Source organism: Polypterus senegalus, chromosome 11 (genome assembly GCF_016835505.1).
Source record: "Polypterus senegalus isolate Bchr_013 chromosome 11, ASM1683550v1, whole genome shotgun sequence".
Lineage (NCBI taxonomy): Eukaryota > Metazoa > Chordata > Cladistia > Polypteriformes > Polypteridae > Polypterus > Polypterus senegalus.
This window is the reverse complement of record NC_053164.1, coordinates 165,322,042-165,338,527: the sequence shown is the minus strand read 5'-3', so window position 1 is coordinate 165,338,527 and position 16,486 is coordinate 165,322,042. Positions and strand designations below refer to the sequence as shown.

At 35.6% G+C, this 16,486-nt stretch overlaps 1 protein-coding gene across 7 annotated transcripts in view; it reads left to right on the top strand.

Moving 5' to 3' along the window:
• LOC120539684 (mis18-binding protein 1-like) overlaps positions 1-15,958 on the top strand; it is a 53,348-nt gene extending 37,390 nt beyond the window's left edge. For 5 of the 7 annotated variants that reach the window (XM_039770037.1, XM_039770041.1, XM_039770035.1 and 2 more), the window contains 10 exons: positions 1,705-1,813; positions 2,129-2,268; positions 3,489-3,597; positions 3,912-4,051; positions 5,621-5,747; positions 6,062-6,201; positions 10,184-10,310; positions 10,626-10,765; positions 14,022-14,076; positions 14,627-15,958. In XM_039770037.1, the coding sequence (XP_039625971.1) occupies positions 1,705-1,813; positions 2,129-2,268; positions 3,489-3,597; positions 3,912-4,051; positions 5,621-5,747; positions 6,062-6,201; positions 10,184-10,310; positions 10,626-10,765; positions 14,022-14,076; positions 14,627-14,727 (1,188 nt within the window). In that variant the 3' untranslated portion in view covers positions 14,728-15,958. The remainder of the gene's footprint in view (positions 1-1,704; positions 1,814-2,128; positions 2,269-3,488; positions 3,598-3,911; positions 4,052-5,620; positions 5,748-6,061; positions 6,202-10,183; positions 10,311-10,625; positions 10,766-14,021; positions 14,077-14,626) is intronic. The other 2 variants (XM_039770039.1, XM_039770040.1) reach the window with 2 other exon arrangements.
• The last annotated feature ends 528 nt before the right edge of the window (positions 15,959-16,486 follow it).

Sequence of the window (16,486 nt, the reverse complement as noted above, 5' to 3'; positions counted from 1 at the left end):
TTTGAGAGAAAATGCATCAATCACATTTCTAAGGAGTTAAATGAAGATTTCATATTCTGAGATTTTACCATCTACCATCTTTTTTTATTTGCATTTATTTTTTGTTTAGTTGTTTCAGTATTCCTGATAATTATTGTAGGTGTATTATCACAAGCATATTTTTAGCCTTTGCTACACTGTGCAGATTACCACCAGAGAGGTCAAAAATAGCTTAGAGCCTTGCGAACAGTATGTGCTGGCACTGCAATTTGCCACATCGTTAATAAATTTGTGAATGAGTCCTAAAGAATTTCGTTAGATGCCTCTAAATGAATTAAATGTGGCCTTTACACATGCAAAAATGGATTTCCCCTCTTTTTATATATAAACCCACTGTGCTCCTCTGCAGTTGTTGATCAGCAAATGTGTTATTCGAAGCAGATTTGCTGTGTAGCCCTGTTCATCTAATTATTTACTGATAATTCAGCTGGTTGAGGAGAATTTTTTTTTTCATTTTCCTCTGGTGCACCCACAACCAAACACAAGAGACTCTGAAATAAAAATTAACGGTTATCTATCTTTGTGATAGCAGAAAAAGTGTAAAGCATCAGCACAGGCAGTTTGGAGAGCCTTCAGCTCAACTTCAAAAAATAGAACAAGCCAGCAGCTTTAATCATGACATACCTATTTGAATTTTCTGCCTTTTAAAGACCTACAGATATTTTTATGACTTTTGACTGCAAGGTCGGCATTTCCACTTTGTTTTGATGAAATACATGATTGTGCATCTGTTAATCATGTTAACTATGATTTCACAGAGGCACAGTGGTGTACAACAACATTTATTTATTGAGCTACATCATTTGTATGAAAATGTGCTACAAGTGCTTTACAGGATGAAGAAAAAGACAAACTATATAAAAAATAAAATTAGGCAATACTAATTAACATAGAATAAAAGTAAGGTCAAATGGCCATGGAGAAGAGAAAAAACAAAAAAAAATGTAGAAGGAGAAAAAATAAAATCCGCAGGGGTTCCGAGGCAACGAGACCACCCCTCTAGACATTCTACCTAACATAACCTCAATTAGTCCTCATGGCATTCAGGGTTCACATGGAAGAACTTGATGATGATGGTGTAGTGGTTGGCACTGCTGCCACACAGCTCAGGTCAGTTTTTTGGCCACAATAATCAGTCCAGTATAGTTGGCAGATGTTTCCCTAGCAGTCGGGCACACTTGAGTGGAGTTTGCTCATCACCACTGGTGTTATGTGGATTCCCATTGAGATCTTGATGTTAATATACCATAGGGAATTGTCAAAAGTGTGAACATATCCTCAACAGAGCTTTATTTCTAATACAAATGACAAACAGATGTATGCTTTTTAAACAACATTAGATAACATGCTGAGATACAAGGAAAGCACACATGCATTAACTCTTCATAAAAGGGCATGTTACTACTTTCCTTTAAATGGCTAAATTTTACTTTGAAGCAAATTTCTCTCTCTGTGTAACTGTGTGTATATAAACAACAAGTATCTCACAAAAGTAAATAAACCCCTCACATTTTTGTAGATATTTTATGATATATTTTCATGGGACATCACTGAAGATATGACACTTTGATACAATGTAAAGTAGTCGTGTACAGCTTGTATAACAATGTACATTTGCTGTCCCCTCAAAATAAACTCAACACGCAGTCATTAATGTCTAAACAGTTGGCAACAAAAGTGAGAACAGAGTGCCAAAAGAAATGCATGAAAGTTCATCAAACAAGCAGGAAAATTGACTCCAAGAAGAAGAAACTGAAGGAACAAAGGGCTCCAGGTTAGCAGTGTATTTTATATTTTTATGCTTTTGTTCTTGAATAAATGACTTTAAAAGATAAATAACATTTGTTTAGAGTGAGATATTGCTTTGGTAATTAACACTTGAAAATTGCAGTTACAGGAAAAAGTTTGCCACAAAAATGCATAGTATTATTTAATTCACTCCATTGACATTATTTTACTTTTAAGGTTACGCACATATAAATGGTAATTAAAGTGTGTTAATGAATCAGTTTTATGAATATTGACAGTTTACATAGATTTCTGCTAACAGTAACAGTGATCGTTGTACTCTGTCTTTATTTTCATTTAGCAAAGGTCCCCTTAACAATAAATGCAGAAGTTGGAACCCTTGACAGAAAGGAACAGATGAGTCCGTTTCTGGAGCACATATCTAAAGATGAACATGGTGACATTTTTAGTGCATCCCCATTAGGGAACAGAAAAGTAAAGGTATGATGGCATATTTTGACACATACATAGTTTTCAATACTTTATCATTTGCCCAATCAATCATTAAATAAATTACCACAACTAATTGGGTTAAGATTTTTTTTAATCTTTTAGTATTTGAAATCTGTCTTCCTTAAAGATCACTCACTATACTAAATACGTGTTCTTCATTATTCATATACAGTATAGTCCAGCACAATTTGTTTTATTAAATATATCTCAGCTGAGTATTTGAAGAAGTTTCACAAACTCCGATTTACCTTGGCTGTTGCATTTCTGTATTAACTGCAAGGCAGAAGGAGAGGAAATTTGACTGCAGTCTTACTGAAACTGACTTTTTGGCTGTCTTTTAGTATTAGAACTGAAATTTTGTAGCTCAAAGTGCTTTACAGGATGAAGTAAGAGAAAAAAGACAAAACTAAATAAAAAATAAAATTAGGCAATACTAATTAACATAAAATAAAAGCAAGGTCAAATGGCCAGGGAGAACAGAAAAAAACAAAAAAAAAAATGTAGAAGACTGGAGAAAAAAAATCTGCAGGGGTTCCGAGGCAATGAGACCACCCCTCTAGACATTCTACCTAACATAAATAACCTCAATTAGTTCACATGGAAGAACTTGATGATTATGGTGTAGTGGTTGGCACTGCTGCCACACAGCTCAGGTCAGTTTTTTGGCCACAATAATCAGTCCAGTATACTGTAGTTGGCAGATGTTTCCCTAGCAGTCAGGCACACTTGAGTGGAGTTTGCTCATCACCACTGGTGTTCTGTGGATTCCCATTGAGATCTTGATGTTAATATACCATAGGGAATTGTCAAAAGTGTGAACATATCCTCAACAGAGCTTTATTTCTAATACAAATGACAAACAGATGTATGCTTTTTAAACAACATTAGATAACATGCTGAGATACAAGGAAAGCACACATGCATTAACTCTTCATAAAAGGGCATGTTACTACTTTCCTTTAAATGGCTAAATTTTACTTTGAAGCAAATTTCTCTCTCTGTGTAACTGTGTGTATATAAACAAGTATCTCACAAAAGTGAATAAACCCCTCACATTTTTGTAGATATTTTGATATATTTTCATGGGACATCACTGAAGATATGACACTTTGATACAATGTAAAGTAGTCGTGTACAGCTTGTATAAGAATGTACATTTGCTGTCCCCTCAAAATAAACTCAACACACAGTCATTAATGTCTAAACAGCTGGCAACAAAAGTGAGAACAGAGTGCCAAAAGAAATGCATGAAAGTTCATCAGACAAGCAGGAAAATTGACTCCAAGAAGAAGAAACTGAAGGAACAAAGGGCTCCAGGTTAGCAGTGTATTTTATATTTTTATTTTTTTGTTCTTGAATAAATGACTTTAAAAGATAAATAACATTTGTTTAGAGTGAGGTATTGCTTTGGTAATTAACACTTGAAAATTGCAGTTACAGGAAAAAGTTTGCCACAAAATGCATAGTATTATTTAATTCACTCCATTGACATTATTTTACTTTTAAGGTTACGCACATATAAATGGTAATTAAAGTGTGTTAATGAATCAGTTTTATGAATATTGACAGTTTACATAGATTTCTGTTAACAGTAACCGTGATCGTTGTACTCTGTCTTTATTTTCATTTAGCAAAGGTCCCCTTAACAATAAATGCAGAAGTTGGAACCCTTGACAGAAAGGAACAGATGAGTCCGTTTCTGGAGCAGATATCTAAAGATGAACATGGTGACATTTTTAGTGCATCCCCATTAGGGAATAGAAAAGTAAAGGTATGATGGCATATTTTGACACATACATAGTTTTCAGTACTTTATCATTTGCCCAATCAATCATTAAATAAATTACCACAACTAATTGGGTTAAGATTTTTTTTAATCTTTTAGTATTTGAAATCTGTCTTTCTTAAAGATCACTCACTATACTACAGAAGTGTTCTTCATTATTCATATATAGTCCAGCACAATTTGTTTTATTAAATATATCTTAGCTGACTATTTGAAGAAGTTTCACAAACTTCGATTTACCTTGGCTGTTGCATTTCTGTATTAACTGCAAGGCAGAAGGAGAGGAAATTTGACTGCAGTCTTACTGAAACTGACTTTTTGGCTGTCTTTTGGTATTAGAACTGAAATTTTGTAGCTCAAAGTGCTTTACAGGATGAAGTAAGAGAAAAAAGCCAAAACTAAATAAAAAATAAAATTAGGCAATACTAATTAACATAGAGGGCGGCATGGTGGCGCAGTGGTAGCGCTGCTGCCTCGCAGTTAGGAGACCCGGGTTCGCTTCCCGGGTCCTACCTGTGTGGAGTTTGCATGTTCTCCCCGTGTCTGCGTGGGTTTCCTCCGGGCGCTCCGGTTTCCTCCCACAATCCAAAGACATGCAGGTTAGGTGGATTGGCGATTCTAAATTGGCCCGTGGGTGTGTTTGTGTGTGGACTGCGGTGGGTTGGCACCCTGCCCAGGATTGGTTCCTGCCTTGTGTCCTGTGTTGGCTGGGATTGGCTCCAGCAGACCCCCGTGACCCTGTATTCAGATTTAGCGGGTTAGACAATAGATGGATGGATAATTAACATAGAATAAAAGTAAGGTCAAATGGCCAGGGAGAACAGAAAAAAACAAAAAAAAAAAATGTGGAAGACTGGAGAAAAAATAAAATCTGCAGGGGTTCCGAGGCAACGAGACCACCCCTCTAGACATTCTACCTAACATAAATAACCTCAATTAGTCCTCATGGTATTTAGGGTTCACATGGAAGAACACATTATGGTGTAGTGGTTTGCACTGCTGCCACACAGCTCAGGTCAGTTTTTTGGCCACAATAATCAGTCCAGTATAGTTGGCAGATGTTTCCCTAGCAGTCAGGCACACTTGAGTGGAGTTTTCTCATCACCACTGGTGTTCTGTGGATTCCCATTGAGATCTTGATGTTAATATACCATAGGGAATTGTCAAAAGTGTGAACATATCCTCAACAGAGCTTTATTTCTAATACAAATGACAAACAGATGTATGCTTTTTAAACAACATTAGATAACATGCTGAGATACAAGGAAAGCACACATGCATTAACTCTTCATAAAAGGGCATGTTACTACTTTCCTTTAAATGGCTAAATTTTCCTTTGAAGCAAATTTCTCTCTCTCTCTCTGTACGTGTGTGTATATAAACAACAAGTATCTCACAAAAGTGAATAAACCCCTCACATTTTTGTAGATATTTTGATATATTTTCATGGGACATCACTGAAGATATGACACTTTGATACAATGTAAAGTAGTCGTGTACAGCTTGTATAACAATGTACATTTGCTGTCCCCTCAAAATAAACTCAACACGCAGTCATTAATGTCTAAACAGCTGGCAACAAAAGTGAGAACAGAGTGCCAAAAGAAATGCATGAAAGTTCATCAGACAAGCAGGAAAATTGACTCCAAGAAGAAGAAACTGAAGGAACAAAGGGCTCCAGGTTAGCAGTGTATTTTATATTTTTATGTTTTTGTTCTTGAATAAATGACTTTAAAAGATAAATAACATTTGTTTAGAGTGAGGTATTGCTTTGGTAATTAACACTTGAAAATTGCAGTTACAGGAAAAAGTTTGCCACAAAATGCATAGTATTATTTAATTCACTCCATTGACATTATTTTACTTTTAAGGTTACGCACATATAAATGGTAAATAAAGTGTGTTAATGAATCAGTTTTATGAATATTGACAGTTTACATAGATTTCTGCTAACAGTAACCGCGATCGTTGTACTCTGTCTTTATTTTCATTTAGCAAAGGTCCCCTTAACAATAAATGCAGAAGTTGGAACCCTTGACAGAAAGGAACAGATGAGTCCGTTTCTGGAGCAGATATCTAAAGATGAACATGGTGACATTTTTAGTGCATCCCCATTAGGGAATAGAAAAGTAAAGGTATGATGGCATATTTTGACACATACATAGTTTTCAATACTTTATCATTTGCCCAATCAATCATTAAATAAATTACCACAACTAATTGGGTTAAGATTTTTTTTAGGGATGCACCGAAATGAAAATTCTGGGCCGAAAACGAAACCGAAATTTTTAGATGCACTTGGCCGAAAACCGATACCGAAACCGAAAATGGCTTCATTAAAAAACATGTTTAAAATATTTTCTTTTTGTTTGTATTAAAAAAACTACAAATTAATTAAGCAATCAAACTTTTATTGATAATAAATAACAGTAATAAGGCTGTTTAACAATAACAAAACTAAATAAAATTTCTTTCTGTAACAAAATTGTGCAAAAAAAAATGCTAGCTGCTTTTTTACTTCAATTTTAAATTACTGTACCAAACAGTGCACAAACAGAAGAAAAATAAATAAATCCAACCTCTTACTGTAAACAACATACTGTAACTATACACACTAAATTGGTCTGCTTTTAATTTAAGCAAAAGAAGCAGGTTTATCTTTATGAACAAAAGTTTTTCAGTTTTCTGGCTGAAGACACAGTTCCTCTTCTCATGAAGAACATACTGCACTGAATAAAATCACTCAGTCTGTGCTAGCTTTTAGTGCCTTTACGAATTGTGCAAAATATTACCTGCATTAAACGTTTTACTTCAATTTTAAATTACTGTGCAAAACAACATTGCAATTACAGAATAAATAAATCAAACCTTTAACTGTAAACAACATCAAATTAGGCTGCTTTTATTTTAGCAAAAGTGGCAGATTTCTCTTTATGAACAAAAGTTGTTCAGCTTTCTGGCTGGAGAGACGATTTCTGTTCTCATCAAGAACATGAGATGCTGCACTGAATAATCTCTCACTGTCTGTGCTGGTGCTTGGGGCAGATAAGTACTTGCGCAGTCCATGCATGCAAAGGAAAGCGATCTTTGTTCGCACGCCAGTAGTCAAGTGGATTGTCACTTCTGCCAATGGGTAGTTCAGCTAGATAGGTTGCTACTTCTTGTGAGGCTGCGCTTGCTCTTACACCGCTGTGGGTTGGGACGCTTTCCTGTAAAATTTCGTCAAACATATCAGAAAGCGAAGGAATGTGCGCCTCATCACTTGTATGCGTGACCGTTTCTCAGGCACAGTTTGCTCTGTTCTCCCGTCGCGCTTGTGCTTCACCAGAGGTTTCAAGAGCCGTAAGCTCTGTTTGCACCATTTCGCGTACATCCTGCCTTTTCTCATCGTCAAAGTAATGGTCTTTAAAGCGTGGATCTAATATTGTTGCAATGCCGTAAAGAGGGTTGGACTCAATGTCTTGGAAGCTGTTTGTTAACAGCCTCCAGTAGAGTTTTTTTAGCTGTTTTTACGCCATGATCTGTTTCCGCCTCTTTTCCAAGCAGGCGCTTCAGTGCTGCGATCAGTGGAATAACTTCAGCAACAGACGCTTGAGCTGAGCTTATTTCCTTGGTTAACTGTTCGAACGGGCGAGAAGAGAGACAATGTTTTCCACCAACATCCACTGATGTGCACTCAAAGTTGCTGGCAGGTCGTGATCTGTCATGTATGCAGCTAAAACCCGCTTCTGTTCAAGTAATCCTTGCAACATATAGTATGTACTGTTCCAGCGAGTGGCCACATCTTGCTGTAGTCGTTTTGTTGGCATCCCAAACTGTTTTTGCAAATCTTGTAGTCTGGAATAAGCAAGCGGAGAATGCTTAAAATGTCCCACAATTTTTCTCCCAGTTGCTGTGATTTCTGATATGCTCCGCTGACTAAGCACTCCCTCATTCACAGCCAACTGCAGCGTGTGTGCCATGCAAGGTATGCTCTTTAATCTACTGTCATCCATAGCCTTTATCATGTTCCGTGCATTATCTCTCACAATCACATGCACTTTAGACTTGTCTATGTTCCAAGTTTCAAACATGTTAGCCAAAGCATCGGATATTGCTGCTGCAGTGTGTGAGCCGACAAACTCCTGTGCATGAAGCAGAATGTTTTGCAATTTAAACTCCGCATTTATCCACTGCGCTGTCAAACTGAGCATGCTAGTTGGACTAACGTCAGAGCTCCATATGTCTGTGGTAAAACTTAGAGCAGAGATACTGTATCTGTGGTCATGAGCTCATGAACATGTTTTGCAACACGGTCATACATTTCAGGTAGAGAGGTCTCTGCAAAATACCGTCTGCTTGGCAGTGTGTAACGCGGCTCAATGTGGTGTATTAGCCTACGAAATCCGATGTCCTCCACGACTGAAAACGGCTCGTCATCTAAAGCAATGAATTCCATTACTTTCTCTGTTATGTCACGCGCTTTAGCACTGTCATTTGCAAATTTCTTAATTTTTTCGAAAAATGTGGCAACCGAGGGTGTTGATGTGCTAGTTGGCTTAGTTTTAACCAACGTTGTTTGACGATATTCCTCAAATTCAATTGCGTGTCTTGACTTAAGGTGGTGTATTAAACCTGTAGTCGAAAATGTCTTTGCTGTTGAACCCCCTCTTGAAACTTTTGCAGAGCAAATGTTGCATATTGCAACTTTGCTGTCCTCATCTGAAACTTTGAAGTGCTTCCAAACCGCCGACATACTCCGTGTTTGATGCGTAATGACAGCACGCACGAGACGGGAGGATGGGAGAGGCGTGGCGACAATTTCGGCTTTTATTTTCGGCGCTTTCTTACGTTTCGGCCGAAACCGATAATGCTATTTCGGCCGAAAATTTACGGCGGCCGAAATTTCGGTGCATCCCTAATTTTTTTTAATCTTTTAGTATTTGAAATCTGTCTTCCTTAAAGATCACTCACTATACTACAGAAGTGTACTTCATTATTCATATATAGTCCAGCACAATTTGTTTTATTAAATATATCTCAGCTGAGTATTTGAAGAAGTTTCACAAACTTCGATTTACCTTGGCTGTTGCATTTCTGTATTAACTGCAAGGCAGAAGGAGAGGAAATTTGACTGCAGTCTTACTGAAACTGACTTTTTGGCTGTCTTTTAGTATTAGAACTGAAATTTTGTAGCTCAAAGTGCTTTACAGGATGAAGTAAGAGAAAAAAGACAAAACTAAATAAAAAATAAAATTAGGCAATACTAATTAACATAAAATAAAAGTAAGGTCAAATGGCCAGGGAGAACAGAAAAAAAAAAAAAAAAATGTAGAAGACTGGAGAAAAAAAATCTGCAGGGGTTCCGAGGCAATGAGACCACCCCTCTAGACATTCTACCTAACATAAATAACCTCAATTAGTCCTCATGGTATTCAGGGTTCACATGGAAGAACTTGATGATTATGGTGTAGTGGTTGGCACTGCTGCCACACAGCTGAGGTCAGTTTTTTGGCAATAATAATCTGTCCAGTATAGTTGGCAGATGTTTCCCTAGCAGTCAGGCACACTTGAGTGGAGTTTGCTCATCACCACTGGTGTTCTGTGGATTCCCAGTAAGATCTTGATGTTAATATACCATAGGGAATTGTCAAAAGTGTGAACATAACCTTAATAGAGGTTTATTTCTAATACAAATGACAAACAGATGCATGCTTTTTAAACATTAGATAACATGCTGAAATACAAGGAAAGCACACATGCATTAACTCTTCATAAAAGGGAATGTTACTACTTTCCTTTAAATGGCTAAATTTTACTTTGAAGCAAATTTCTCTCTCTCTCTCTCTCTCTCTGTACGTGTGTGTGTATATATATATATATATATATATATATATATATATATATATATATATATATATATGTATATATATATCTATATATATATGATATATATATATATATATATACAGTATCTCACAAAAGTGAATAAACCCCTCACATTTTTGTAAATATTTTATGATATATTTTCATGGGACATCACTGAAGATATGACACTTTGATACAATGTAAAGTAGTCGTGTACAGCTTGTATAACAATGTACATTTGCTGTCCCCTCAAAATAACTCGACGCACAGTCATTAATGTCTAAACAGCTGGCAACAAAAGTGAGAACAGAGTGCCAAAAGAAATGCATGAAAGTTCATCAAACAAGCAGGAAAATTGACTCCAAGAAGAAGAAACTGAAGGAACAAAGGGCTCCAGGTTAGCAGTGTATTTTATATTTTTATGTTTTTGTTCTTGAATAAATGACTTTAAAAGATAAATAACATTTGTTTAGAGTGAGGTATTGCTTTGGTAATTAACACTTGAAAATTGCAGTTACAGGAAAAAGTTTGCCACAAAAATGCGTAGTATTATTTAATTCACTCCATTGACATTATTTTACTTTTAAGGTTACGCACATATAAATGGTAATTAAAGTGTGTTAATGAATCAGTTTTATGAATATTGACAGTTTACATAGATTTCTGCTAACAGTAACCGTGATCGTTGTACTCTGTCTTTATTTTCATTTAGCAAAGGTCCCCTTAAAAATAAATGCAGAAGTTGGAACCCTTGACAGAAAGGAACAGATGAGTCCGTTTCTGGAGCAGATATCTAAAGATGAACATGGTGACATTTTTAGTGCATCCCCATTAGGGAATAGAAAAGTAAAGGTATGATGGCATATTTTGACACATACATAGTTTTCAATACTTTATCATTTGCGCAATCAATCATTAAATAAACTACCACAACTAATTGGGTTAAGATTTTTTTTTAATCTTTTAGTATTTGAAATCTGTCTTCCTTAAAGATCACTCACTATACTACAGAAGTGTTCTTCATTATTCATATATAGTCCAGCACAATTTGTTTTATTAAATATATCTCAGCTGAGTATTTGAAGAAGTTTCACAAACTTTGATTTACCTTGGCTGTTGCATTTCTATATTAACTGCAAGGCAGAAAGAGAGGAAATTTGACTGCAGTCTTACTGAAACTGAGTTGTTGGCTGTCTTTTAGTATTAGAAGTGAAATTTTGTAGCTCAAAGTGCTTTACAGGATGAAGAAAGAAAAAAAAAAAAGACAAACTATATAAAAAATAAAATTAGGCAATACTGTTTAACATAGAATAAAAGTAAGGTCAAATGGCCAGGGAGAACAGAAAAAACAAGAAAAAAAATTTGAAGAATTTTGCAGAATTTAAAATCAGTTTAACTGTGGTAATAAATGGCTTTCAATGGGCCAGACCTTTGTGGGTTTTTTTTTTTGTGTGTGTTTTTAACAAGCTGGTTGAGGCCTGCGGGCCACCAGTTGAAGAGCCCTGATATAAACTATATTTTTGTTCCCTATTTTAAGAGGGACAGTGCTGTGCTTTTGCATTAAAAAAAACTGTTTTTTTTTTTTTTCTTCAGTTTATACTGGCTACCTGTTGTCACTTCTCAAGGAAACTGGCGTCCAGTTTTCCTAACATAATTGGTGCAATGCAATGAACGTTCATTGCAATAAGGGCACCTAGCAGGAATGAAGCTGCTTTTGTTAACTGTGAGGAGTGAAATTCCATTTATGCACAAGTCATTTCACCGGGCACAAAACTCCACTGTGTTTTGTTGCTCAGCGGTGCTCAGTGCTTCATGGGGTACACCTCCAGTTCCCCAGAACATTTTCGATCATGTGTTGTTTCCTTGCAGTGCTTGCATCGTCAGTTGTTTGTAGCTTTTCATGGCACTTTAAGCTTCCCAGGGGACTGTCACTCTGAAAGACTCAGTCCGATTTTAATCTGCACACATTTTTCAATTCCATTTTTTGGCATAATATATTTTCATACTCAAATCCAAATAAAGTTTTATAAATGAGACATCTGGTGTAGAATTGACCACTTGTGGGGTCATAGAGGCACTCTAAAGTTTTGGATTTTGGAATTTTGAATTAGGGATATTCAACCTGTATGAGCCTTTTTTTGGTTTTAGATTAAACCATATCTGTACTAATAAAAGGCAAAGCCCTCACTCACTCATCACTAATTCTCCAGCTTCCCATGTAGGTAGAAGGCTGAAATTTGGCAGGCTTATTCCTTACAGCTTACTTACAAAAGTTAAGCAGGTTTCATTTCGAAATTCTACACGTAATGGTCGACAACGTCCGCCATGTTGAACTTTCTTATTTATGGCCCCATCGTCAAAAAATTTGGTAGGCGGCTTCCCTGCGCTAACCGAAACCAATGTACGTACTTATTTCGGTGGTAAGATGCCACTGTCGGCTGCCATATTGAACTTTCCAACGGTCTTTGTTACTTATGGGCCCATCTTCAAGAAATTTGGTACGTGGGCCCATCTTCAAGAAATTTGGTACGCGGGTTCCCAACGCTAACTGAATCCTACTTGCGTACATATATGCATCCATAGCCTGCAGCTCGGTCACCGTAAGAGGCGCTGTTGGGTCCCCAATCCCAACGCCTCCCACGTTGTTGGCTGCCCACCTATATAAGGCTGTCCGTCGCTCCGGTCCCTACATTCCCTTCCTTGCTTCGCCACGGGATTCACGTCTCCCTTCTAATAACTACAGCCTTTTTATTTAATCCACGGCTTCTTCGCTGTTTTATTGTTCATTTGTTACGATTATAGTTATTGTGTAGGTATTTTAGACTTACTTTACATTGTTCAGGTACCCATTTCCTTTATCGTTCCAACCGTACCCCCATTAACATGTCTATCGAGGTGATCACCATCGATCAAAGAACTGTCACTTACCGAGTGGTTTCCATGCCCGGAGATACCGCCTGCCTTTTCCATTCTCTTTGTTACATATTGCACAGCCAAATCAGGCTCACTCTTGATATCCAGAGGAACATTGTGTCTTATGTATTGAATGACTGGGACAGGTTCAAGGTGTGGACTGATGACGGTACAGGAGATAATTATACTACACAGGGGCACTATAAGAGTGAAATGCTTAAGCCCTTCACCTATGGTTCTGCATGTGAGTTAATGGCTGCCGCTGAATTGTTCGGTTGTCGCTTTCAAGTGTACTGAAATGGCCAAATATTTTACACCTTTCGACAACCGCCAATGCCTCTTAAACATCTTAGATTCACAGGTGACGATTTCAGTATTGGACACTTTGATGTTTATGAATGTTTAAACTCTCAAAAGCTGGATGTGAAGTTAGCGATGAAACCGGTTGTATGCTTACAACGCTTGACAGATGCCGAATGTCACTTCAACACAAGTCCTGCAAATACTGTCATAATTGAAACAAACCATGAAACTTAAACCGATTATGACAGTAGAATCCAAGCTGTGAGATTTGAGACAAGATTACTTTTCACATGGCCAACTGTACGTTGCATGCTCAAGAGTAAGCTCAGCGCACCGCTCGGTTATATTACAACCGGAGGGCCAAACTGACAATGTGGTATACAAAGAGATCCTTAACAAATAATTATTGGTATGTTTTCCCTCAGTTTAAAAAGGTTTAATTTTCTTCTTAATAAAAATTTTAAGGCAGTACTTTGCTGCTGCGAAGCGCGGGTATTTTGCTAGTATATTATAAATCGCTGTTCTGTGGAGCTGACTTTCATGTGAAACAATGTGGTTAAGCCAGTTTTTCATAACAGCCTTACTACTCTTTTTAAGTAACTACTGTAACTATATTCTGTCCCCTTCTGTAGAATAACATTTGTTTAAGAATTAAGCGATCAGTTTACTATATGTCTTCTGGACAAATTACTCTGCAATAATTTTGTACCTTCAAGTAGATAATTCCAAGTAAAAACTGAAGAGGCTTAAGTTTTATGTTGAAAACTATTTAATTAGTTTCTCAATAAAACGCAACAAAGTATAGCTTCACTATTTTTACTAATTAAGTTTCTATGTTTATAAAATAGAAAACTGAATGGAGTTGTTAATATCTCATCATATTTTTATTTAGACTTGTAAAGTGTTAGCAACACCATCTCGAAGAGTATCCCGAAAATTGAATGATGGTAAGTTTGGTAACGCTGTTTTATAACCCAAGACGGGGCAATGCTTTATAGCTGCTGAGCTTGAAATGAGAAGGGTGGGCATGCTCCGCCCTTAAAAGGGTACTTTTAATTAAATATTACTGCTGTTCAAAGGAATCAACTCAGTAGTAGCATATACAGTTATTTTTTAATTTCAAAATAAATGAATATCAAAGAAAAACAAAATATCTATTTAAATGAATTTGATTTCATACTAAAGGACTTCAACTAGACTGCCTTGCTTATACCTGGGAAATTTGTCAAGGAGGAATGAAAAAGTGACCGACCGTGAATATTCAATAAAAAAAAAATGGAATAAGTGCAAAATCTACAGGGTTACCTTTGTTCCAATATAGATAATCATGAATAATATAATAATGTGTGTAATAGCTACTGATTCTTCGGATGTTTGTAATAGCCACCATAATAATTATTAAACAAAAAAAAACCTGAGGTACCTGGTGTTAGACATGGGTTTGCTTATTGTTAAATTTTATTTTGTAGTGACATCATTTAATGTCCCTGTTTTTAGGTAAAACTGAGTCTGTTGTTGGACAGCTCTTCAAGAAAGATGGGGAAGAACTGTCGAATTACAGCAGTGATGAGGATCACTACTTTTACCTGGATGAATAATTTTAGAAATAAAGATAAACAATTTTTTTTCTGTTTTGAGCCAAAGTGATGGCTTAATCAGACAACCAGATTCACTTTGTTTTTGAAGTTTAAAAAATTAGAAGCATAAAGGCCTGATTGTTTTATTCATATGGCTGTTCAGTTCATGCAAAAGTAAAACCGTTTTTTTTTTTTTCTTCAAACTAAATTTACAGTTTTTGCAAGATTATTAAATTATGGTAAAGTAATAGTTGCAAAAAATTATTTGCACATTTTCAGTAATAACCCTTCTTTGGAACCACATCAGCTGATTGTTCTTAGGGTTTTCATACTTTTTTTTACATAACATCAGTTCATATAACTGAGCGCATATTATTTTGTTAAGCATTATTAGAACCATTCAATAGATTGTTTTATTCATATGGCTGTTCAGTTTATGCAAAAGTAAAACCTTTTTTTTTTCAAACTAAATTTACAGTTTTTGCAAGATTATTAAATTGTTTATGGTAAAGTAATAGTTGCAAAAAATTATTTGCACAATTTCAGTAATAACCCTTCTTTGGAACCACATCAGCTGATTGTTTTTAGGGTTTTCATACTTTTTTTACATAACATCAGTTCAAATAACTGAGTGCGTATTTTGTTAATCTTTATTAGAACCATTCAAGAGATTGTTTTATTCATATGGCTGTTCAGTTCATGCAAAAGTAACATTTTTTTCAAACTAAATTTACAGTTTTTGCAAGATTATTAAATTGTTTATGGTAAAGTAATAGTTGCAAAAAATTATTTGCACATTTTCAGTAATAACCCTTCTTTGGAACCACATCAGATGATTGTTCTTAGGGTTTTCATACTTTACTTTTTTTTTCCCCATAACATCAGTTCAAATAACTGAGTGCATATTATTTTGTTAAGCTTTATTAGAACCATTCAAGAGCTCAGAAATCAGATTGCTTGTTTCATGGTAGGTGTCTAGTTTTAAAAATGTTTTTAAATGTGTAGCTGGCACATTTTGCTGTTCTATAAGTTAAGTTGTATATTTCAACATTTGCATTTACATAATTTATTATGGGTTTTAGTTTTCAGTGTATTGTACTTTTCATGTCTATGATAAAGTAAATGTACTTATAAAAAAGTGGCAGGTGTTATTTTCTAAATGTGTTAAAAGACAATCTGACTTTGTTAAATTCTGTAAATCTGTTTCTTGTGTAGTATATTTGTTGAAGGATAAACATGTATACAAATCTTATGACCATTTTGTAGTGTACTTTGTGTGTATACTATGATGTACTTTCAACAAAAGAACAATTTTGTTTCGGTACAAAACATACTTAGCAAAGGTATTTTTCAAATCTTAATCTATGCTGCTACAGAGGAAGATATTTAAATCATAGTGGTGATATCTTTAAAAAGAGCTCTTAAATCAAAAGGGTTAGGGTTAACCTAGCAACCTACTACTCAAAAGGTTAATTAGTAGAAAAAAAGTTATTTTTCTGTATTACATTATTGTAGTCCGGAGCACAAAAAGAAACTTTATGGATTGAAGTTCTCTTCTAGTAAGAGGTGAGTTGAATGGGGAGAAACTTTGAGAAAAAATTTTTAAAAACGCAAACTAATGTATAGCTGTTAGAACATCCTTATCATCCTGTTAACAAAAAAAATAATTAGCCGGCTAGCCTAAACTGTAGGAATAAATAGGGGTCTACAAAAGAATGAGATCTCACTTTAAAAAGTGCAGCTCAAATTGGAAAAATGCAAATAATACATAACAGAAAAC